The sequence below is a fragment of the Lampris incognitus genome, chromosome 11 (genome assembly GCF_029633865.1).
Source record: "Lampris incognitus isolate fLamInc1 chromosome 11, fLamInc1.hap2, whole genome shotgun sequence".
Classification (NCBI taxonomy): domain Eukaryota; kingdom Metazoa; phylum Chordata; class Actinopteri; order Lampriformes; family Lampridae; genus Lampris; species Lampris incognitus.
The window spans coordinates 5,564,451-5,589,684 of NC_079221.1; the positions used below are offsets into that span (position 1 = coordinate 5,564,451).

At 44.1% G+C, this 25,234-nt stretch overlaps 3 protein-coding genes across 4 annotated transcripts; 1 reads left to right on the top strand and 2 right to left on the bottom strand.

The window, feature by feature from the left end:
- Positions 1–129: 129 nt before the first annotated feature.
- On the bottom strand, positions 130–5,942 carry cir1 (corepressor interacting with RBPJ, CIR1). The gene is made up of 10 exons (XM_056289940.1): positions 5,777–5,942; positions 5,124–5,218; positions 4,349–4,422; positions 4,183–4,196; positions 3,921–3,973; positions 3,763–3,811; positions 3,204–3,324; positions 2,198–2,304; positions 1,760–1,845; positions 130–1,228 (listed from the first exon to the last, which is right to left on the bottom strand). Exons 1-10 carry the CDS (start codon positions 5,846–5,848, stop codon positions 556–558), a joined length of 1,344 nt encoding a protein of 447 aa, XP_056145915.1. The 5' UTR covers positions 5,849–5,942; the 3' UTR covers positions 130–555.
- A 2,279-nt stretch (positions 5,943–8,221) lies between these two features.
- On the top strand, positions 8,222–12,238 carry scrn3 (secernin 3). Its single transcript, XM_056289942.1, has 7 exons — positions 8,222–8,559; positions 8,681–8,862; positions 10,010–10,209; positions 10,625–10,837; positions 11,192–11,354; positions 11,454–11,634; positions 11,797–12,238. The coding sequence occupies exons 1-7, from the start codon at positions 8,404–8,406 to the stop codon at positions 11,956–11,958; spliced, it is 1,257 nt and encodes a 418-aa protein (XP_056145917.1). The 5' UTR covers positions 8,222–8,403; the 3' UTR covers positions 11,959–12,238.
- A 572-nt stretch (positions 12,239–12,810) lies between these two features.
- gpr155a (G protein-coupled receptor 155a) lies at positions 12,811–24,789 on the bottom strand. Of its 2 annotated transcripts, none has more exons than XM_056289938.1 (15): positions 23,800–24,789; positions 23,113–23,512; positions 21,931–22,099; positions 21,665–21,820; positions 20,277–20,360; positions 20,026–20,146; positions 19,675–19,750; positions 18,787–18,877; positions 18,449–18,656; positions 16,051–16,140; positions 15,663–15,793; positions 14,730–14,825; positions 14,574–14,638; positions 14,344–14,481; positions 12,811–13,920 (listed from the first exon to the last, which is right to left on the bottom strand). In XM_056289938.1, the coding sequence occupies exons 1-15, from the start codon at positions 24,218–24,220 to the stop codon at positions 13,725–13,727; spliced, it is 2,442 nt and encodes an 813-aa protein (XP_056145913.1). In that variant the 5' UTR covers positions 24,221–24,789; the 3' UTR covers positions 12,811–13,724. The 2 variants fall into 2 exon arrangements, with proteins under 2 accessions (XP_056145913.1, XP_056145912.1); XM_056289937.1 differs by having other exon boundaries at positions 19,675–19,759.
- Positions 24,790–25,234: the final 445 nt, after the last annotated feature.

The following is a 25,234-nucleotide window of genomic DNA, read 5'->3' on the forward strand; positions in this document are numbered from 1 at the left end:
GGTCAGGGTCATCCATTAATGGGATAAGCGAGACGCTCAGATTCACAGCGATCAAACCCCATTAACTGACGACGTCATCATTAATTCTGTCAACAACAACAACAACAAAAATGCATGCACTGAGTTTGAAGAAATTAATATTTACTTCTGGAAAATGAACTCTTTTGCTCAACAATTCATAGCAAGCCAGTATCATCGCCCAATAAAAATAACATCACTATATAGGCTATTAGAAAATAAGATAAAGTAATAAATGTAATCATCATTATTATTATTATTAACAACAAAAAGAGCTAAATACCGCAGCTGCGGAAACAACCTCAACATACAAGTGGCCGTCTGATGTTTTAAAAAATGGCTTTTATTTGTCCTCTGCTGCCCTCTACTGGAACCAAAATATACCCCGCATACAATAAGCGTCGTCACAAAAGTGGAGCACACAAGGGACAATACATTTTCTGTGGAATACCGTGAACCTGAGAGAACATGCGAAACTGCAGGTTGCAAACATACGGAAACAGGGTGGATTGGGGCAAACAAAAGCTGCGGGGCAAGTCAGCGTTTTCTCTGTTCTCTCTCTCTGCTCCTCTCCCTTCTCTCGCCGGGGCTCCTGCTCCTTCTTCTGCCCTCTCCATCTTTTCGCCTTTCCCTGCTCCTGCTCCTCCCATTATCAACCCGCTCTTTTCTTCCGTCTGAGCCTCTTCTACTCCTCTCCCCGTCCCTACTGTAATGCCCGCCATAACCCCTGTCTCCCCTGCCTCTCTCACGGCTCCTACTTCTGTCCGAGCCAGACTTGGAGCGACTGGTTCTCCGCCTATCCCGGCCTCCCTGCGGCTTGTTCTTTTTCTCTGGGCTGTGTTTTCGCCCCTCGCTCCTGCCCTCCTCCGTCCTTCTCTGTCTGCTGTCTCTGGCCTCCTCTTTAGGCTGCTTCTGTTCAGCGCGAGGACTCCTGCTCCTGCTCCTGCCAGGAGAGCTCTTGTTGTGACTCTTGACTTGTCTCTCGTTCTTAGTGCCGCCATCGCGACAAGAGTAATTTTTCTTGCTCTTCTTTCTCTTCTGGCTCTTGGACTTGCCGTGGCTGCTCGAGTCCGAGTCGTCGCGGCTGCTGCTGTCAGATGAGTCGCTCGAGCTGTCGCTGCTCTCGTGCTTTTTCTTGTGCTTCCTTTTGCTCTTCTTTTTCTGTTTTTTGCTCTTCTTCCCCTTCTGCTTTTCCAAGCGATCAAGCTTCCTGTGAAACAAACACAATTTGCTATACATTTCACACTGTGACAGCTGACGTGTGCTAAAACAAGCGCAGTATTTCACTCGTGCACATTGCCCAGGTTTCAGTGATATGGAAGGAGATGGAAAATGCAGCATCGCATAATGAAAAAGTACCACTCCAATTAAAGAGTATGCATTCAGTGCTCTTTTAGGGGTTGTGTAAATATAAATCATAGATGCATAGGAATATTTTTTTTTTTTGAAGAGATGGAAAACAATCTCTTCCAAACTTCAGACACCATCATTACTCAAAATATGCATCCTTTTTGTTCCAGTATTTAGAAAAAATACATAAAACTATCTACATGTTCATACAAGTACTTGTTTCTTCAGACCACTATAAGTTTGAGCATAGGAAATGATTTAAACCCAGGAAAGAAGCAAAATAAAAGACTGAGATTTGGCGATGTCAACATCTCGATTTCAGTTTGGCACTGGGGCCTTTACACATTTTTTACTGAAATATAGGAACTGATTTATAGCGCTATGTGTGTACCTCAGGAGCTTCTGCTTCTGTTTGGTGGTCAGAGACTTCAAGAATTCCACCTCGGGATCCTCCTCTTCATCACTGGCAACATATTCCTATGACAGCACACCCCCCAAAAAGGTGTCAATGAATGTCAAAGAGAAGGGATACCATGGCGAAAATACATCAACACATCTTCGCTGCATGGGAGTTGCATCTGCACACCATACACAAGGCCTTTCAACGGTGATAAAACTTATTTCAACAAGTCCCACTTAAGTTGCTTAGACTGAAATAGCTTTTGTTGTTTACACCACAAACAGGCCACTTGGTAACAATCACATGTAGGCAAAGGGACATATCAAGGATATTGTTGGTCTTTCTCTTTCAAGGGGAGTTATGTGTGTGCCACTGTAAAGGCTCATGTGTGTAAAAATGGGGGGAGGGGGGGGAGAGAGGGATGATTACCTGTGACGGATCACAAACAGTAGCATTTCTATCAAGGACACATTTTTTCAGGGCAAACCCACTGTTTCTCATCTCCGCCATTAACTCTGAGGGGTGCATCGACGGACCTGTTAGCACAAATCACAGCCTCAGAGTCCCATTGATGTCAGCCCCTGCCAACCACCACCTCCACAGTGGGAATTTCAGGGGCAGCTTTGTTAACAGAATGGGACATCAAATCAACTCACTCCACTTCCGGCTGAGCAAATCATACAATATCATTCTCCACCAAAGCAGCGGTTAGGAGAATAAGAATACACAATAATTGCATTTTTCTGCCGGCACAGGAGGGGCACTATTACGGCACTCCACCATGAACACCGTGCACCGGACTCTCCCCACAGTAAACACATTGCTTTACTACTCAACTCTCTGATTGCAAGAGTCAGAATCGGCTCAAAAGCCAGGGGCTCCAGCTGATACGGCAGAACAGAGATACAGTAGCCGGCGCTGCTGTAACATCATCAGCGGCCCGGGTCTGACCCACTGAATACAAATGTCCATCAGTCAGTCAAGTGTTCGCCTGTCCTTGGTTCAACCTTCTTTTTTTTAATACACTTTCCACAATTTCTGCATTCATTCTGCATTCTGTACTATATAAATAAAATTTGCCCAATCGTTCTTTGGTGTTTAACTGACTGTATGTGAAAGTGTATTCTATACGTATCCATCTACACATAGAGAGAGTACGACAGAAACAGTGGAGAGGTAACTTGATAGTAAATGGAAACAGAATTTTACCAATGTCTACAGCATCTTTGCTGCAAATTATTTGAAAGTTTAGTTTTATGGAACAAATGTAAAATTGGTACTGCTACGAAACATTTTCTTAGAACACGTTGAATTTGGTCAAAGTGTTTGCTAAAATTGTTACTTAAATCGCAAAGTAACCGTTGAGAAAAATGTCATCCTTTTATGAAATTTTATGGATGACACTCTTTTATGACAGTAATAACCTGCAAGTTACCTGCTGCTTCCTCTGTCACCACAGAGCTGGCATTGATTCCAGACAGTCCAAAGAGAGGACACTCTCTGTCCGTGTTCACATGGCCCCATTTGTGACATTTGATGCATCTCACATTGCGCACCTGGAAATTAAATGTCAGTAGACATGAATGTCTCTATTCTATTGCTCTCTATTGTATTCTATTCATCTGAAAAGGTCAATTGTGACACGTGTTACAATTTAACAGCGATGTGTCTGGTATTTAACATAAAAAGTAACTTCTATGTTTAAGTTAATAAAATGAAATGTAAATTATGTCCAGCACCTCGTGACTCCTATAATTATAAAATTGCAGCTAAAGGATGCTACTAATAACATTAAACCCCCCAAACAATTCATAAAAATTACATTTTTGATTTATTAAAACCCCTAGGGTACTTAAATATACACTTTTTCAAATGTAAAGGGTACATGACATGAAATTAATAAGGCATAGGTGAAGATGGAATAATAATATCTACAATCATAATGTGCAACAGCTAATGCCTTTGAGTGATGTACAAATAGTCACTACACTCACCTGGATCCCAAATGGCTGATCTCGTATATTCATGTCATCCTTTGCATACCTATACGAGAGAGACAAACATACCATTTACTATTAATACCATACGCCGGCATACTACCTACCAAGAATTCAATGATGAAAGGGATTGGGCAAAAACATCAAGTATTTACTTCTCTCGAGGAGCCACCTTTTGCCACTCAAACTTGTACTCTGACTCCCCCTCCTAGAAAGAATAAAAAATAAATAAACAATTAAAGAGTTCAATTTCAGTGATAGGTGCTTGGAAAACTTAAGCAAACCAAGTGCAATATGTAACACATTATCATATTGCCCAAAATAAAATATGGCATATCTAAATGAGCTCAAAACCAGACAAGATTTAAAGTGCAATATACGTGCCAGTGTATTATCTTGCATGGTAATTTAGTTTACCTCTTTTGTTTCCTCTTCAGAAGAAGGACAATAATAAGGAAGAAAAGAATGAACGGTTAAAATACATGTTTTTAAGTAAAAAAAAAAGAAAAAAATCAAAAAGATTACAAAATATTCTTTTGGAAAGGGTTAGAAGGATTTGGTTTAAGGGAAAGTAGTGATTTACCTTTGGAAGCTCCAGGAGGAGCCTCATACATAAAATTGAGACCATTTTTAACACGGTCATCCCCCATCAATAACCTAGCGAGAGCGTACGAGAAAAACAAACGTCAGTGCAGAGCAAAACATAAAACTTACTCTATATGTGAAGACAATATAACAAGGGAGGTAATCTGAAGATGCGGATGGAACGTCTTCATTGTGAAGGACCACAAGTAAAAATGGCTTTGCAGACAAAGTTACAGAAAACCTCCACAATTTATATGTAAATATCAAATAGTCAATCCTTGTGTGTGTGTGTGTGTGTGTGTGTGATATAGTGGTTTTTGGGGGTTTTTTGGGATATATATATATATATACATATATATCGCACTCATGAGCTGCTAATCTCTCTCTCTCTCTCTCTCTATATATATATATATATATATATATATCCATTATTCAAACCACTTATCCTGCTCTCAGGGTGACGGGGATGCTGGAGTCTATCCCAGCAGTCATTGGGTGGCAGGCGGGGAGACACCCTGGACCGCCATGGCCGCCCGGCCATCACAGGGCCATATATCTGAAGATTGTTGTGTTGTAGTGTTGTTATTGCATGTTAACTACACCGAGAGAGCCAGGAAACCGGAGTCAAATTCCATCTAAGTGCAAACCTACATGGCCAATAAATATGATTCTGATTCTGAAATACGTGTTTTCAAACAAGCACGTTAATCAGAAGGCAGGTGCGTCGAAAGGATACATTTTTGAGGGAGGCGAGGTTCATCGTTTATCCTAACCTGTTGTTGTAGGTCTCCTGTTCCTTCAGGTATGCCTGCATCAGATCTTCTTGCTTCTTCTTCTCGTAAGTTAACTTCTGCTCTGCGATCCATACCTGTGCGATGGAAGATGCAGAGCCATTCAGTTCATACCCCCAGCTACCTCAGACAGGCGCATGTATGCCTTCTCGCCTGACGCATGATTTGCTCGAGAAACGTATATCTGCAGAGACGTGCAATTACCCTGCTATTCCTTCGTTCATTACCTTACAAAACCACAAAGCAAGCAGCGTTAACTAATTGTGCATTATTATCTATTCATTGTGCTTGCTGCAAAATAGCTAATTACGGGCTGGGGTTGTGGTGGAAGACTTACTTGCTGCTAGTAAATTACAGGTTGGAATGCAGAATACAGACCCAAAACCAAGACAGATTTAAATCCAGTACACGTCGATGTTTCGTTAAGGTTTCTGTCGTAAAGTGATTTCGTTGACTTCTGGTCAGCTAAATCAACGTATCTGCTTAACCCAACTAGTTAAAAAAAACAAAGAAGTTACCCATGAAGCTAAACAGGCTAACTGAATTAAATGGATGCCAACGACTGACAGCTTAGCTAGGTTAGCAGGCTAGTTTAGCCTGATCGGCGGCAGCACAGCGAAAGCAGTGGCACTTACCTTTTTGATATTTGACTTGGACGCAGGGTGAAAGTCTTTCTTGCACATAAAATTTGCAAACGATTTCCCCATGGTGGAAACACCAGCAGGTTAGACCGTTGTCGCGGAACTGAAAACCCTAACTAGCTAGCTAGCTAGCTTGCTGGCTACAAGCAGCTTCCTCCGCCGTCCGCAGCGGCGGAAACGGACGAAGCCAGTTCCTTATTGGGACATCCGGTTAAAGTTCAGGGCCACTCGAAGAAGCAGCGTCGATAAAATAAAAATAAAAATAAAACAAACGTCATTTGCGTATTGAAGACGACCTTTGGCGTGGACCAATAATGTAGCGTAATTACTCAGAGGAAAACGTTTCCAACATGGACACAGATATGTTTCAGGGGTGAAAAAGCAAGGGGTGGATTTGTTGGTTTAAAAGACCTGTTTTCATTTTACTAAACATCATCATCGTCATCATTATTATAAACAACATGAATGATAATGATAATTTAATGAGAGTAATGTAACCGGCTATGTTGTTGCCCGGTGCGGGATTCGATATGAGGTGTACTGCACCACAAAGCGACGTCACTAACCGCTCGGCTAAAGAGTCGGACCCATTAGCTAGGGGCTAACGGGTCTTAGTAGTAGTTTACAGTAATTCATAATAACACTGTAAACTCTAGCACACCAAAATTAGTTATGGCTCACGCAAAATACCAAAGATGTGTAATTGGGGAAAATGACACGTTACTAAATGACAACACACAGCTTGAGGCACACACACGAGGGGCCGGTCTACATGCTGACCATTGCTGGCTAACGGGAGAACCGTCCAGCCATTAGTCGCCTTGGCTTGTAACGTGCATGGATAAGAAGACACGCTGGCAGCTGGCTTGCGAGTCTGACCCTTCAGTCGAGCGGTTAGCGATGCCTCCTGCGGTGCAGGCAATACGGGTTCGCGTCCCGGCCGCGGCAGTTCCTGCGGTTGCGTTGTCCCCCTGAATTCGCTGCAATACATTTAACAAAAAAAACAGTAGGAAATAGGGGGAGAGGGCCCGGGGTCCCCCTTTGCTTCTGAAGTACGAATGAGGAACCGTCTTCTGACGTGTGAGTTGACCGTGTGTAATAAAGTAAAAGAAATATCTTTCAACATTATTCATAGATTTTATCCAACTAATCAATATTTGCAGAGACTTAAGAAGGACATTGATGTGAGTTGTTCTCTCTGTGGTTCGTTTGATGAAACATTGGTTCATTTATTTTGGTCTTGCCCACACACTAAACAACCGTGGAGTAGGTTGTCTCGTTTGATTATTGGTCATATTTACCCTCATTTCACCCCGAGTTGGAAAAATGTGTCGTTTGGATATACTGAATTTGATAGGAACCTCGATTCTCAGTATTATTTAATCAATTTGCTAATTATCTTAACAAAATTTCATATTCACAGATCTAAATTCTCTAGCGAGAAACCTAATTTTCCCGAGCCGTCTGCGTATATCAAACAATATATTTCATCAATATCTGATGGTGAAAATAAAAAAGCTGTAAAAACGTATAAGCACTTTATTATTTACAAAGTATTGTAGCGAATTCGGGGGACAACGCAACCACAAGAACTGCCGCGGCCGGGACGCGAACCCGTATCGCAGGAGGCGTCGATGTAGCGAATTCGGGGGACAACGCAACCACAGGAACTGCCGCGGCCGGGACGCGAACCCGTATCGCCCGGACCGCAGGAGGCATCGTTAATCGTTCGACTAAAGGATCAGACCCGCGAGCCAGCAGCCAGCGTGTGTTCTTATCCATGCACGTTACAGTATTTAGTTAAGTATGTAATTTATTTGTTCTACTTTATACAATCCCCCTGGCGTATTTATGTTACTGTTTATGATAACATATGTGTTAATGTTGTATACATTTAATAATGTGACTATTGTTGATTGACATTGTTGTGTACTATTTTTGTTCACTTTTGTTAATAAAGTTCTTTAAAAAAATGTTGTTTGGATATACTGAATTTGATAGGAACCTCGATTCTCAGTATTATTTAATCAATTTGCTAATTATCTTAACAAAATTTCATATTCACAGATCTAAATTCTCTAGCGAGAAACCTAATTTTCCCGAGCCGTCTGCGTATATCAAACAATATATTTCATCAATATCTGATAGTGAACACGTTACAGTATTTAGTTAAGAATGTAATTTATTTGTTCTACTTTATACAATCCCCCTGGCGTATCTATGTTAATGTTTATGATAACATATGTGTTAATGTTGTATACATTTAATAATGTGACTATTGTCGATGGATATTGTTGTATACTATTTTTGTTCACTTTTGTTAATAAAGTTATTTAAAAAAAGAAAAAAGAAAAACGAGTTGACCGTGTGTTTTGTTTCCGGGTCACGGAAACTGCGACCGTGACCTTTGTATTGGACTAGACGGTGCAACATCTGTTTCCGCTCAGGCGAAAGCTGAAACGAAACCGAGTGACGGACGCGTCTTATCAGCGCCAGTAAGAGCGCCTTTCGCCACGTTTACTGCGTTTCGCTTCGGCGCCCTCGCAGATCTGGGGGATTTATGAGCGGTTTGTGCGCAAATCTGAATACCCCGTCACGTCTGATCGCGTTTCATTATTAAGATGCGCCCGTGTTCCTGCGACACGTTTGTGGCTCTGCCGCCGTCCTCCGAGGGCCAGCGCGTCGTCTTCGGGAAGAACTCCGACAGGCCACGCGATGAAGTCCAAGAGGTGGTGTACTTTCCTGCCAGAGACTATGACGCGGGCGCAAAGGTGGAGGTAGGCGCAGACCCACGTCCACAGAGCTTCCTTTATGTCCCCAGCCATTGCTCTTTGCAGGTTGTGTTGTTCCACCCATCGGGTGACGGAGTTGCTCTCATTGTGTTGGTCCTTTGCCAAGTGCACATACATAGAGATCGAGCAGGCTGCCCGCACCTTCGCGGTTGTATTGAGCAGACCAGCCTGGCTGTGGGGAGCGGAGATGGGGGCGAATGAGCACCAGGTGTGCATTGGAAATGAAGCCGTGTGGGGGAGAGAGAGTGCTGATGGGGACGAGGCGCTTCTAGGCATGGATCTTGTCAGGTAGACCCCCCCCCGCCCCCCCCCCACACACACACACATCGCCACTGGAATTAGATGTAGTTTTGAATATTACATCTTTGTATCTTTGTTACTTGACAAAATGTATCACATTGTTGAAAATAACATCACTTTGATTATACTTGTTAATATATAGTAAGTAATATAGAGTAAGTAATATGTAGTAAGTAATATATAGTAAGTAAGTAATATAGAGTAAGTAAGTAATATAGAGTAAGTAATATATAGTAAGTAATGTATAGTAAGTAAGTAATATAGAGTAAGTAATATATAGTAAGTAATATAGAGTAAGTAAGTAATATAGAGTAAGTAATATATAGTAAGTAATATAGAGTAAGTAAGTAATATAGAGTAAGTAATATATAGTAAGTAATATAGAGTAAGTAAGTAATATAGAGTAAGTAAGTAATATAGAGTAAGTAATATATAGTAAGTAATATAGAGTAAGTAAGTAATATAGAGTAAGTAATATATAGTAAGTAATATATAGTTACTACTACTACTACTTTCGGCTGCTCCCGTAAGGGGTCGCCACAGCGGATCATCCGTAATTTATGATCCGCATATTTGATTTGGCAAAGATTTTATGCCGGATGCCCTTCCTGACGCAACCCTCCCCATTTGTCTGAGCTTGGGACCGGCACTAAGGATGCACTGGCTTGTGCATCCTCAGTGGCTGGGTTAGTAAGTAATATATAGTAAGTAAGTAATATAGAGCAAGTAATATATAGTAAGGCCCTGTGATGGCCTGGCAGCCTGTCCAGGGTGTCTCCCCGCCTGCCGCCCAGTGACTGCTGGGATAGGCTCCAGCATCCCCGCGACCCTGAGAGCAGGATAAGCGGTTTGGATAATGGATGGATGGGTGGATGGATATATAGTAAGGTCATATTTACACCAATAGGAGGAGAGAGTATCTAGATCTTACAGTACCAGTCAGGCACTCATTTCAAATGTAAATTTAGAATATTTTTTACCGTCTGGCTTAAAGAAAATGAAGGAACATTTGCAATAATATCACACATATCAGCAAATAAGGCTTAAGAATTGAGAAACGTTAAGTCACTGTTAATAGCGAGGAAAGTTCACAAAAAAGGCAAAACATGTACCAGATGATACTCTTGTTTTACAGACTTGGACTTGAGAGAGCCGACACGGCGGAGAAAGCAGTGGATGTTATTACAGCGCTGCTGGAAAAATATGGTCAGGGAGGATCTTGCATGGAGGATGAATGTAACTTTACCTACCACAACAGTTTCCTTATCTCAGACAGAAAGGAGGCATGGCTGCTGGAAACATCAGGAAAGTACTGGGCAGCAGAAAGAGTGGAAGGTAACCAGACATGTGGTATCCAAGATGGAAATTAGCCATTAGACTTAAAGCAAAAGGAAATAGGTTCAACAAGTTGTCATTAGTAAATCTGTGGTGTATCTCTTCAGGCCGACTACAAAACATGAGACCCTTAAGTCACAGGACATTCTGTATTAAACCAACCACCATTCTGAAATGACATATTGATATCAGTATGGCATTAACATTCACTGTATGGCTTATTTTAGATGCTAAGCACTTCATGCACCTGGCTTGTAACTCACTCACAGACCCACTCGCTCACATTTAGCGGGCAGAAGATTCTCCACAGGGGAGAGCTGACCACAGGCATGGCACCAAACTGTCTATGTAAGAGTGGTACTTTGCATCAACAACACTGTGTCTCCTTGATATCTTCATGTTTCATCTTGTTTAGAGGGATATCGTAACATCTCGAATCAGTATGGGATAACAACCAAGATAGACAAGGAACATCCTGGCATGAGGGGATATGCCCAGAGCAAAGGATGGTGGGATGGAAAAACACAGTTCAACTTTGCCGAAGTGTATTCCCTCTTGACTACCGCCAGAATCGAGGCCTCAGGCAGCCGGTATTGCGAAGGCAAGAAGTTGTTGGAAAAAAGCACTGGTAGGTCAACAGGCACTTCAGTAGAAAAATCTACTACTACTACTTTCGGCTGTTCCCATTAGGGGTCTCCACAGCGGATCATCCATTTCCATCTCTTCCTGTCCTCTGCATCTTCCTCTGTCACACCAGCCACCTGCATGTCCTCCCTCACCACATCCATAAACCTCCTCTTTTCCTCTTCCCTGGCAGCTCCATATTCAGCATCCTTCTCCCAGTATACCCAGCATCTCTCCTCCACACATGTCCAAACCATCTCAATCTTGCCTCCCTTGCTTTTTCTTCGCTTCAGTAGAAAAATAACGCTCGTTTTTGATTGGAGTAAGATGGTCACATAGGTTATGTGTATGCCTGAAGGTCACATTACTGCAGAGACGATGATGGATATTCTCAGGGATAAGGAAAGTGGCATCAACATGGAGGGAGCATTTATGACAACGGGAAGTATGGTGTCTGTGATACCCAAGGATCCTGCTCTGCCAGGGGTCCATTACTTCACTGGAACTCCCGACCCCAAGAGGTAAAGGACTTGTCATTGTGTATAATCTGCAAATGAATCCTCTCAATTCAGTTTGACTGCAAAGGCGTTAATGTCCTAATTGATCCTTTTGTGCAACAGGTCCGTTTTCAAACCCTTCATCTTTGTGAGTTACATTAAACAGTGTAAGCAGACTTGCTCGCCCAGCTATGGCCTCGATGACCCTGTCAAGAAGAAACCCCGCTTCCAGAACAAGCCCAATCGTAAACACCCGTTGTTTCTTAAGCACGAGTGTGTAGCTGCCATTCTAGAAACCGCCAGGGTAAGACAACCGTTACCTCAAGCCAGCAGGAGAACTAGTGACAATGGACAGAGTGCATTTCAGTTTAGGACTTCAGTTTGTTGTTAAACCCTTTCATTTTGTGTGGCCACTGTCTTATTAAGGTTTTCCCCATTTTTTAATAATTATGTTTTCCCCCCACAGGAAAGAGGAAAGAAGATTGCACAAAAAATGGAGCAGCTTGAAAAAGACAAGATGGCTGAGATGGAGACATTTCTTTCAGAAGGTGTCGAGGACCTCACGCTGGTAGTAAATCTGTTCTCAAACTCTGTCGAGGAGGAGATGAGTGTGTACGGCAAAAGTTGAGGACACGCCTGAAGTCCAAACTAGTCGTACATTGTGGCAGTAGAACCGCTGAATACACCCATACAGTTCTTCCAAAGTGTCTTGACTGGTTTGTATGTTACCTTTTGGTTGTGGTGCAGAGGATTATAAATGCGCTTATATTTATGTATGAACCAATATATCACATTATTTTTGGAAAAGAGCACTTGTCTTAATGCAAATAAAAAATGAGCTGCTCAAATTAAATGGGTTATCAAAAGCTTAGTGGTGGACCACACCATAAATAATAGAAATAAAAAGTTAAAAAAAAAAGCAGTTTCCTTCTTCATTTTTGTGTTGAATACAGGTAAATATGTTATTTATTTATTTTGGATCCCCCCCCCCTTTTTCTCCCCAATTGTTTCCGGCCAATTACCCCACTCTTCCGAGCCGTCCCGGTCTCTGCTCCACCCTCTCTGCCGATCCGGGGAGGGCTGCAGACTACCACATGCCTCCCCCCATACATGGAGTCACCAGCCGCTTCTTTTCACCTGACAGTGAGGAGTTTCACCAGGGGGACGTAGCGCGTGGGAGGATCACACTATTCCCCCCAGTTCCCCCTCCCCCCTGAACAGGCGCCCCGACCGACCAGAGGAGGCGCTAGTGCAGCGACCAGGACACATACCCACATTCGGCTTGCCACCCGCAGACACGGCCAGTTGTGTCTGTAGGTTAAGCCCAACCAAGGCGGAGGTAACACGGGGGTTCGAACCGGCGATCCCTGTGTTGGTAGGCAACAGAATAGACCGCTACTCTACCCGGATGCCCCTAAACATTTTATTTATTAGAAGAAGAAAAAAAAAACTCTAATCAAGACACAAGCGATAGAAGAGAGGCCAGCAATGAATTTTATTTTTCCGACAGGTTCACAGTTATGCAGCCCTTTAGCATGAAGTGTGCTTTAGACATTCGCCTTCTGTATCTATTGCAAGACAAAACGATAAACATTCACTCGTTAAACTGGGTGTTTATACATTTCAGTTCCATAAATATTCCCAACGCTAATCACACCGCCTCGGTAATCGTAACGGAACGCTGATAACACCCACGCACAAAAATAAAATTATTCAGGCAGTTAATTCCCTATTTTTTATCCCCATGTAACCTGAGATTCATTACAGCAATCAGATTATTTACAGGAGACCAGTTGGTACTTTCAACATTCAGCACAGTAGATTCCACATGAAATAAAGACAATAAGTAATAAGACCCTTTTTTAAGTTATGTAAAATAGATGTGTTACGGTTTAACTGCAGGAGAATTGAGATAAGATTACATTCCCTGAGTGGTGACCGATCAGTTCTGTCGGTCACATCACCAAATTACTGCAATATGGTCAACACTGGCAATAATAAAAAAAAAAAAATCACAATGTTAATTTACCTGTTCTATCATAAAAGCAAATAGCAAAAATACATCACGTAAAATAAAACCAGCAGGGGCTCAGTGCTTGTTTCAACGGCACAGCAGTGAATGCAAAAACCTCTATAAAAAGCAGCTACTTATAAGCAGCAGTCATTTCTGCAGCTTGGCAATGCCTCCCTAGCTAAAATCAGTTTGTGTTCATGCTGTCGTCCTGCAGGGGTCAACGTTGATCATAACGTTGCTACGGTAGCTTTCTCGACAAAAATGATGAGTCTTATCTGCACTCAGCCTTGGGACAAACTGTCGTAATTCTTTAAATGTGCAGCATGTCTCGGGTATAAAAATGTTATATGATGACTGCAAAGGAATTTGCACCTTGGAGGTTATGTGGTGAAGCAGTAATAAAGGTTGCTGTCTTGGAAGCCGTGTTCATCCCTTATGTGGTAGAGCACGCCGCCCTGCTGTAACCGGCAACCGTAGAGAACCGCCTCGCCGCGGTCCTGTGCCAACCCCACCCGCTGGAGCCACTCCACGAGCTCACTGCCGAGGAAAGTGTGCACTGTAGTGTTCTCCCCACACCTGTGTGAGTCAGAGGAAGTTATTTACCCAAGGGCCAACTAAAATCCCTTCCTCGCTGCCCGAGGAAAAGCAACAGAGGGGAAGACGAAACTGTGCAGAAGCAAGAGAGGCACGCCCAGCACTAGTAATAGCACATAAATCCATCCCAGAATTCAGTTTTGCAGGTTTTACAAGTACTTATAATGATACCTTTCACCATCTTGCTGGGATTGACAGACCACAAGAAACACAATGGCAACACCCGGGACTTCGTCATGCCATTCTTGATAATTCATTTTTAAAAGAAATGTATTGAATTTGAATCATCATGTCATGTCATCTAAATTAAAGCATGCAGTCTTCTGCAAACTTGCTGCCGAGGAAATCTAATCTCTGATCAGTGCATTAGCTGGCGTTGTCAGGCGAGCGAGACCGAGCACTCACCTTCTCTTTTGGACAATGTCCTGAAAACACTGGGCCTTGTGATACTTGGTGAACTGGAGGCAGGTCATCCGGACATCTTCGGACAGCTCGGTCTGTGGCTGCTGTTCTTGCCTCTTTCTGCACCACAGACCCGATAACCTAAACACCATTCAGATAAATATGCCTCAAATCTCTGAGCGTGCTAGAGTGTACTTTCGTTTGTTCAACATTTCATAGCGAAGGTTCTTTACCTCTTCTTAAAAGGAAGTATAATGAAATGCTTATCCAGCCCAAACAGCCCAAAGGAGAGCAAGCCCTGGAGACAGAATCACACAACTGTCACCTCACGGCAGTGCTGAGTGCATGCGAATAAAGGCAGAATTCTCAGTACTTTAAAGAGGACATACCTGTCCGTAGTTGGCCACAGCACAGAAAAACTGCAGCTCTAAATAGAGTCTGCCGGGAACGTCATTAAAGAGTAACCATAGGCAGCTGGAGAAATTCTGCATATCACAATAGAAACAAACAGTGAACATCAGATCTGGGTCGGACAGTTTGGCAGCAGAACGATTCAGGGAGTGCCAGCCCCAGATAATATTCCAAACTGACAAACTCTCAGTTGTTCTCTACTTTCTAGCTTTTCAAGCATATTAAATCAAAGGCCCAGAATTAAACATTAGCCTGTTCCCAGACTATTCAGACTATCTGATTACATAAATACTGCATAAGTTACTTCTTAACACACACACACACAAAATAAATCAGAATATTCTAATGGTTGACTTAATTACAAAGCCCCCCCACCTTTTCTCCCTAATTGTACTTGGCCAGTTACCCTATTTTTCTGAGCCGTCCCGATCGCTGCTCCATCCCCTCTGCCGCTCCGGGGAGGGCTGCAGACTACCACATGTCTCCTCCCATACACGTGGAGTCGCCAGCCGCTTCTTTTTATCTGACAGTGAGGAGTTTCGCCAGGGGGACGTAGCGTGTGGGAGGATCACACTGTTCCGCCCAGTCCCCTCCCCCTCCAAACAGGCGCCTCAACCGAGCAGAGGAGGCGCTAGTGCGACGAACAGGACAGATACCCACATCTGGCCTCCCACCCGCAGACATGGCCAATTGTGTCTGTAGGGATGCCCGATCAAGCCGGCGGTAACACAGGGATTTGAACGCGCAATCCCCGTGTTGGTAGGCAGTGGAATAGACCACTACACTACCTGGACACCCTACTTAATTACAAAGTTAATTAGCCAAACTCCCTTTGTTGGGGATTTATACGGATGTAGGAACTACGGCTAATTTAACACCATCGGCGATGAGAATGGCAGTGGTTTGCTCACAGCAAGCAAGCTGACAGTCAAAAGCAAGCACAGGAGCACGTGTCGGGCCAGCTGTCTATCTGCAGCCCGCTGCAGCTCTTCCACTTCGCCGAGCAGACAGTCCGTCGAGTCACATCCGTTCCCAGAGTGATCTGAGGGGGCAGCGCAATACAGGAGTTACGTAAAGGCCATGAACTGCAAGTCAGCTAAACTGTGGTGCAAAATTTGAAAGTCTTAAGTTGAACAATGAAAGTAATATCGCGGTACAGTAGAATATCTTGTCAATTTTGATTTCTGCCAACAGCAAAACACATAAAAGTTGGATTTTGTAATATTTTGCCAGTGCAAATATATTTCTGCCACTGTGCATTGAACAAATATGTAGGTCATTTGCTTAACAGTATTTTACCTGTGTGCGTGGTTGGTGTGTTATTCATGTTGGTGCTGATAATCATATCAGGCATAGGCTGGGGTGGAGCACAGTCACATATGAGGCACTCTGATAACATAAAGACAAGCGATAAAGTCATTCGCTGACAACATACTACTATACTATGGACACGTGGCCTCAATTCAAACAATGAGAACACACAAAAAAAAAAAAATCAACACAGCTTCAGACTTTAAACTTGACCAGAAAGTGTAAAATATCTTCTACCCCTTTAAAAAATATAATGGAAGTTATAGAAATCTAAAATTATATAGATATATCTAGAGAAAGAAGCACAAAAATGTGCAATCTGGAACTTTTTATCATGACAAAACTGCAGAGGTTAATGAATATTGTGGCGTTTATATTTATTGTATTGGCTGTCTCTTATGTCTTCGGTTTTAGCAATGCTTTTACTTTGACCTGTTGGTAGTGTTATGCTGGAATTGTTTTTATGCTGAAATTGTCTAACTTCAACATATGACATTTGGATAGAGTTCATACATTGGGTTTTATCACTGAATACGCTGGACATGACCTCTTTACATGTCTGATGAACTGCGCTTTGCACATTTGGCATTTTGGAACAACATGGATCGGTTCAGATAATGGGAGGATGGGTGGATGGATCCATCCGTTTTACTATTTTTGTACTGTCCTGCCTCTTGCTGGGGGTACTTTATTTTTACCCTCTTGTTTAAATGAGGATCTAAAACCGTGCTTCCTGAAAGGCACGAGTTGGGTTTTTTTTTAACTTTTGATTCCACGGTATTTACTTCATATTTCGGCCTTATGCAATTTTCCCAGCCCACTTCTACTTCAGTATTTGGAGCTTTTCCTCTTCCCATATACTTGTCGGGCTGTCATTTTGAGAGACGGCGTGATCGACTCCCGACTTCTCATCTGGCTTGTAAGACCCGTCAATTTGTGTGGTAGTTATAGCGGTCTTGTTTTGTTGACGGCTTTACAGTAATTTGTGGCGTCTGTGAATTGGCTTATTGATTCTGTTGCCCCATCGTCTCCGACTGCGGATGTGACTGAAACGAGCTACTTTGGACATCACTAACACCCCTGTCTTCTTGACACAGGAGACGCTCCTGCCGCTGCTTGTACTGCGACAATGTCCTGAAATTTTATTCCCAATTCCACTAAGTAGTACACACACACACACACACACACACACATTCACACAAACCCATACTCCAAACAACTCCCATCACCAGGTCAGGGTCGGCAGGACAGGAGGAGTGTGAGTGGATTGGGCCTGATGAGCCGAGACAACTCATCCCCCCACACCCTACCATTTAAACTCTATACACCACCGACTGCATAATAAGCCCTGGGACTACTGGGATGGGCTGGCTGTTGGCGGGTCGGTATGGGTGGGTGGGTGGTCAGCCGGGGGACGGCTCAGTCCTTTCTCCCCCCTTTTTTCTGTCTTCTCCTTTATCGCTATAACTGCTATCCTAACCTGACAGATAAGATTGATTTAATTGTGTTATCAAACACGTCAGTGTTTTATAAAAAAAAAAAAAGTAATCTGTAACACAATCTGATCTTTGTGATCCACCAATCATCTCCAATTTTATTTTATTTATTTATTTTTGGCATTTTCCGCCTTTATTTTGATAGTGATAGTTAAGAGACGGGAAAGGCAGGAGAGAGAGAGAGAGAGGGAATGACATGCCGCAAAGGGCCTGGGCTGGATTCGAACCCAGGCCGCTGCGGTAAGGACTCAGCCTTACGTGGTACACGCTCTACCAGGTGAGTCGCCGGGGCGCCGCTCATCTCCTATTTTGATGTAAAGGTAAATCTGCAAAAAATAATTGACTATGCTGAGCGCTTGACAATACTGGAGTGTTTTCACCATCGTCACAATGCCATTTGCCAGTCCCCCCCCCCCCCCATTTTCTCTGAATTCTACTTGGCCAATCACCCCACTCTTCCAAGCTGTCCTGGTTGCTGCTCCACCCCTTCTGCCAATCCGGGGAGGGCTGCAGACTACCACATGCCTCCTCCCATACATGTGGAGTCGCCTGCCGCTTCTTTTCACCTGACTGATTAGTTTCACCAGTGGGACGTAGCATGTGGGAGGATCACGCTACCCCCCCCCCTGAACAGGCGCCCCGACCGACCAGAGAAGGCGCTAGTGCAGTGACCAGGACACATACCCACATCTGGCTTCCCACCCGCACACACGGCCAATTGTGTCTGTAGGGACGCCCGACCAAGCCGGAGGTAACACGGGGATTCGAACCGGCGATTCCCGTGTTGGTAGGCAACGGAATAGACTGCCATGCCACCCGGACGCCCTCAATGCCAGTTTCAAACAAAACTTTGAGTCATTTATTTCGACCAATTTCAGAACATCCAGTACCTCCGTTGATGCTTCCAGGTGAGATGGCGGGGTCACAGTGTGCCTGGCTCCCTGGTTCCCCTTCAGACCTCAAGATCTCCGTTGTGTCAGACGTCAAGTCTCCTTCGAGGACTTGGCCGCTCGGGTCCCAGCTCCCTCTACTGAGGCATATGAGAGAGCCCCCTCCGAGCAGTATGCTGAGGGCGAGTACAACCATGCTGCAGATAATCTGACAATAAACAAACGGATAAAATGAAAACGGAAATGTAAATGGTTAGGTAACTTCAACTGTGGGTACAATGTCTTTTCCATCATGGCTGTTGGGAATACTGTAACTGTACCATGTGAGCCAGACTTACCTGAGGTCTGCCATAAAACAATTCAGGGTCAATGAAGTCAAATGTCTTTTCCCCAGAAATCAACAGTATTGCAGTCAGAGAGGCTGGAATGCTGTTGAAATAGCATATAGGAAACAGCACTTACAATACAATAAGTATAAGTATCGGAAATAATCATAATTATCAGTCCGGATAATTGTGAACAAATGTACTTTTTGCAGGATATTAGCCATTTTCAATCACAGCAGGCGCTTCACAACTTGTTTTTTAAAAAGCTGCTACTTCACTATGATTAATGATGGAGACTCAAATTCAGATTAATAATTATATTCAATTATTTGTGCAGCCCTACTGGGAGAATGTGTATCAATCACTGCATATGAATCACATTACACTGTGTGTGAATCACACTGTTCATATTATTAAAGACCGTTCAGTCGGGTTGACCTTAACGTCTGTAAATCTCCAAACCAACGGATGAGATTTCAAGACAAAACATTTGGAGCTGCCATGAAATTGGAGACTGAATTTGTGGGATTTGACATGCAAGTGAGGTTAACTTCTTGACAGAACCAGCAGTTATGAACAAGAGAACGTGTCCAAATCCCTGTAAAATCAACCTCAGCATGTTGCCGTGTCCATTAAGTTGTTCTCTGAATGAATGGTCATTTGAAGAAGCTTTGGGGTTTGAATTTCAAAGATGACCTCAGAGATCCGCTGGACTCGACTCTATCTTAAGGAGGTACTTAGTTGTTTGCAAGTCCAAAGTGAGCTGTCCGAGACAACAGGAATACCGTGTAAATAAGAGTACAAATTCCTTTTTAGGTTGGGTACTGTGGTGAAGTCAAGCCCTATTTATGGCCCTGACAAATCTCATTTCCTTGTCTAGTCCTTGGTACATTGACTCACCCCCAGCCTACCATCACCAGGAGGCCTGTTGGGACCTTCAGCTCATCATCCCTCTTCATCAGCACAAGAGAGAGTGCTATTAATCCTTAAAAACAAAAATGTATATAGTCATTGGTCTACAACAAATATAATATATAATATATATAATAAATATATATAATATATAAAAATAAATAAAAAAAATATATTAATATATTTGTGTACAGGCCATACATTATAAAGAAATATATACTATATATAGTAATTTTCTATAACATTTGAGGCTGATTAGGACCATTGTGGCCAGTAAAATATATGGCACAAATATACTGTATGAGTTTGGTGGGTCGAACTGTGCAGACAGGGGCTTACCTGGCCATATGTAAGTACTGTAGAGTGAGGTGTATAATAGTGTGAAAGCCAAAATCTGGCCGATCAAGTTGTCTTTCCTCACCACAAAATTCCAGAGGATCATTCCAATACAAGTTAGCAACTGAAGTGGGCAGAGGAGTAAATTATGACTAGAAAGCACCAACCTATGTAGATGTTATTGCAGCCTGCATTCAATATAATTTGCACTCAGATTATAATCCGAGTGTGGAAATTGTGATAAGTGCACTTACCTGAGCCAAGAAAAGATTGACTGTAAACAAGTGAGGTAGCCTCTTAAACTTCTTACTAAGAAACATCACGGCTATCGTCCAAACCTATACCACAAACACAGTGTTATTAACACCCATCCATTATCTGAATCACACAGTGGTGCAGTGGTTAGCACAGTCGCCTCATAGCAAGACGGTCCTGGGTTCGAGCCCCGGGGTAGTCCAACCTTGGGGGTTGTCCCGGGTCGTCCTCTGTGTGGAGTTTGCATGTTCTCCCCGTGTCTGCGTGGGTTTCCTCCAGGTGCTCCGGTTTCTTCCCACAGTCCAAAGACGTGTAGGTCAGGTGAACCGGCCGTACTAAATTGTCCCTAGGTGTGAATGTGTGTGTGTGTGTGGGGGGGGGGTGGACATCCGAACCGCTTATCCTGCTCTCAAGGTCGTGGGGATGCTGGAGCCCACCCATCACACAGGGCCCACACACACACATATTCATACCTAGGGACAGTTTAGTATGGCTGATTCACCTGACCTACATGTCTTTGGACTGTGGGAAGAAACCGGAGCACCTGGAGGAAACCCACGCCGACACGGGGAGAACATGCAAACTCCACACAAAGGACGACCCAGGACAACCCCTAAGGTTGGGCTGGGTTCGAGCCCCCCGGGGCTCAAACCCAGGACCTTCTTGCTGTGAAGCGACCATGCTAACCACTGTGCCACCGTGCCGCCCAGTGTTATAGATACAAATATCATAAATAATAAAACCATAGATGAGGGGTTATGTCAAAGCAAACAGTCGTCACGTTCTTGAGAAAGGGAGCTCACATCTGAGAAATGACACAGGGCCAAACAACTCAGAAAATGGGCCTAAATTTAGAGGTTTCCCGAAAGCGCAAGTCTTTTATCATGAGCGTCGTTATGTTTTTGGTTCCTGAAAAGATGTGATGAAAGTGGTAACAAAAGTGGAAGTACGTCTAAAACATCTGTGCCTCTACGTCCCGCTTCTACATTTTAAGTAACCAACCGTAAACGGTAGCTCATCCCCACTGCCATTTTTCCACTTACATAAAGAATAACTTCTCTGTTATTACCCTCGAGCAAACCTGTTTGCTGGAGACGCGTCTCGCTGTCCCTAGACAATCACCCAACACTTATCTCGTGTTCGCCACACTACAGTTTAATGGCTAATAACTGTCCCAAATTACGCAGCTTTAAAACTTGGTGAGAAATGAACTCTTGCGGCATCATTAGTAAACCGTACTGCTAGTAAGTAACATTTCCCCAGAATTTAAAGTACGGCAATTAAACGGAGTAAACATCAGGGATGGCAAATACAAAGCCACATGTGCAAGAGTGATCTGAGTGAATGGCGGTCTTTGTTTTACAATACCAGCCGGCGTGTCACTCACCAGGGCGACTAAGCTCACAATGCTTATGTTAAAACTGACGTTCTGCAGCGAATTCATCAGAAGTTCAGGATCCATGCAGGGGATCGTCAGTAACCAGGCAGAAACATACATGATCGGAGCTGACAGAATAGTAGTGATGACCATCCCAGAAGTGACCTGTCGGGAGACAAAAACAATCAAAACCTCAAAAGCAGTCATGGACGGGGCCTGAATATGTATCTGTCAGGCACAAGTGTTTTTGTCGAGCAAATACGTGAGCCACTCACAACTTCTAGCTCCATGTTATAATGAGCAGCATAGATGGCCACACTCGGCGCCGTGGGGAAGACTCCATAAAGAAAGGCGTAGTTGGAGAGACTTGAGTGGTTAAGAGAACTGCTATTGCTGTTGTCCAACAGCTCCACCATGTCTTTACAAATTAGGGGCATCACCAACCTAAAAAGAGGAAAGCAGCACCATAATAATGAAATCTCAATAAAACAGCTCTTATCAAATAAGCATTATTTTCATGGTCAGTTATCTGACTGAATAAGTACTGCTAATAGCCTTAAGGGAAATTATTACATGGTGAAATTGTTCTATCACACTGACACATGTCCAACATATTACATGCCACTCATGTTCTTAAAATGAGTTATGGTCTATAAATGACTGAAATATTCAGTACCTCAAGCAAAATGTGCTACTACTGGCCCCAAAGGTCCCTTCCTGCATAACTTAGGGTGTACTCACACTAGGGGATCCGTACCATGCCTGAGCACGTTTGACCCCCAAAGTCCAGTTCGTTTGACTAGTGTGATCGCACGATATCATGCTCAGGCAAGGTTCAGCGTACTGTGCTCTGGCCCGCTTGAAGAGCTGGGCTCAGGCATGGTTCGGTTGGACTCAGGCACGGTACGCATCTAACCGTGCTGGAGCATGGAACTTGAATGCTATGATGTCAATTATGTGATTGTTCCATTTAAGAAAACATTCTTATGCGTGCAGAACAATTTACTGAAAATCGCTGTGTTGCATAACTGATAAATCGACAGGGCGTGTGACAGGGTTGTCTGTCACCGTGTCCAAATAAGTCACAAGGTAAATAAAATCATGAACCCCATTGTGCTATGTAAGACTGCTTCTCTTCAACACAAAAAGTCGACGCATGATGACATAAGCGTGTTCAGGCCGGGAACGTTAAGCGCAATGTGAGCACAGGCCAGCGGGGGAATGGGGAGGGAGGACAATCCTGCTCGGCCATGGTACAAGGCAACCGTGCCTAGTGTGAGTACGACCTTAAATGTAGCACCAAGGGCAGATCTAATCATGTACTTCTGCATGAGATCATTTCATACCACAATGGGAATATGAGAGCTTAGCATGTGCTTAAACATGCAACAACAAACCAAACAGTTCTCAGTACAAGCATTCATCCTCACACATGTTTTCCACAACAATTCACTCACAGTTTTGCTGTACTAAGCAGAATCAGTGCCACAACCATGGACTGGGTTAATTTCCTCAGTTGCCCAACCATGGACAGACCCAAGTAGAACAGAGCAGCTCCCCCAAACGAGCTTGCCAGGCCATCAACAAACTCAATCATGAAGGCGGGAATTTTCTGGCCCAGAAGGAAGTGGGCGATGATGCCAATGAAAACCATGAAAACAATAGGGTTCTTCAGCACCTGCCAAATTACAATGCCCAGGATCTGAAGTTTGCTCTGCTGCTGGCTTCTCTGGTTTTTCCACTTCTGGATCTCGCAGAAGGCAAAGCCAATGGGATTCAGAAGTATAAGTGACACGGGTGCTACCAAGTAGATGTACTGGAGGTACTCTGGGTACGTATTCCCGTACAGGGCCTCCACTGTGGGGAAGACAGAGAGTGAGAAATCCAAAGACAGTAGAAAACCTTAAAGCCTACTTGTCAGGCCTGATCTGTTTGAATGCAATCCGATCGCATGGATCAAACAGCATTTGACCTAATAAGATATGACTTAAAATGGTAATGGAAACAAGCAAAGAATTATACTTTTCATTGGATCTGTTGCCCCGAGACATATGAATATCCACTTACAAAATTGCACTGGCATGGCACAGTTATAGGTAAGGTGTGCATTTAAACATACGGTAGGAGGTGGGCACTTTACTCACCGATGGGATATCCCAGTGCAAAATCATTGCTTTGAGTTGCAAATATTGAGAAGAGTCCAGCCTTACTAAAGCGACTGTCGGGACTGGATACCATCAGTGTGAGGATGCAGACAGTGACAAACACAGACACTTTGGCAATGAGAATGCTCCACAGAAACGGCCAGATGACATTGCCAAAGTCCAGCAGCACCATGTTTTTGAACAGCAGTGCTGGGAGGGCAAATTTGGACACAAAATTCCCCAGTCCTTTGGCTTGAGTGGACGTGATGACGTTTGTTCTCCCTGCAATGTAGCCGCACAATATTATACCGAAACACTCCAACAGAGCCGGGAAGAGCTTGTCGATGGACATCGTCGAAGGGGACGCAGAGGAGTCCGGGTCCTCCCCCAAAAAGCCGTTACTTCTGGTGGGGTCGCCCATCGTCCTTTCAGTAGTCCGTTTTCATAACCTGGTTCGGCGGCTACCGACGTTGTCGTCGCCTGCCCGTGGCTGCCAGGCAACAGATGGGACAACGGGTTCAAGAACGGGTTGTCTTCTAGAACATCTTCCAAAGGGTGGCGCAGGGGGCGGGGTGGCAACGTTACCAAACCGCTTTGCGGAACGACATGCTCGTTTTATCGATGCAAATTAAGATTACACGCAGGGGATTACGGCCGTCCTGCAGGATTCGACTGCGAGGGCCACAGAGTTCATCAGATTTATCATCACGAACCGACGCTGGATAAACACTGGGAGCTGGACCGACACCATGCAACAATAACAACAACGCGTTAACACGACCGCAGGTGGGCGCCTCCCCACTAATGGTGATCGTCACGTCGGGTGGGCGCAGTAAGTGACGCGACAGCCGCCGCTAGCCTGGTGGCTAACCCGTACACACGTCTGACGGGAGCCGCTGTTGCGCTCCAAATAAACGTCCCATCACGAACGATCGCAAAACGTCCACTTAACGGCTGTGCGAATTCCGTGTCAGGTAGGTCACATGTCGAAGGTGGTTGCTTCGGCATAAACAAGCTTGAATCAACCTTAGTTCCGGTTTTGCGAGTGAGCGCTCCGCCAATCAGATTTAGAGTACGGGTCAAGGGGGCGGAGCTTTGATATTCCCGCATCGCGCAGGGTCACGCCTTGTTTTTTGTTTTTTTCCGACCCGCATTCCGGGAGCTCTGCCTCTGATTGGCTAGTATTCGTTTCGGGTGGGCGCAGTAAGTGACGCGACAGCCGCCGCTAGCCTGGTGGCTAACCCATACACACGTCTGACGGGAGCCGCTGTTGCGCTCCAAAATAAACGTCCCATCACGAAGGATCGCCAAACGTCCACTTAACGGCTGTGCGAATTCCGCGTCAGGTAGGTCACATGTCGAAGGTGGTTGTTTCGGCATAAACAAGCTTGAATCAACCAACCTTAGTTCCGGTTTTGCGAGTGAGCGCTCCGCC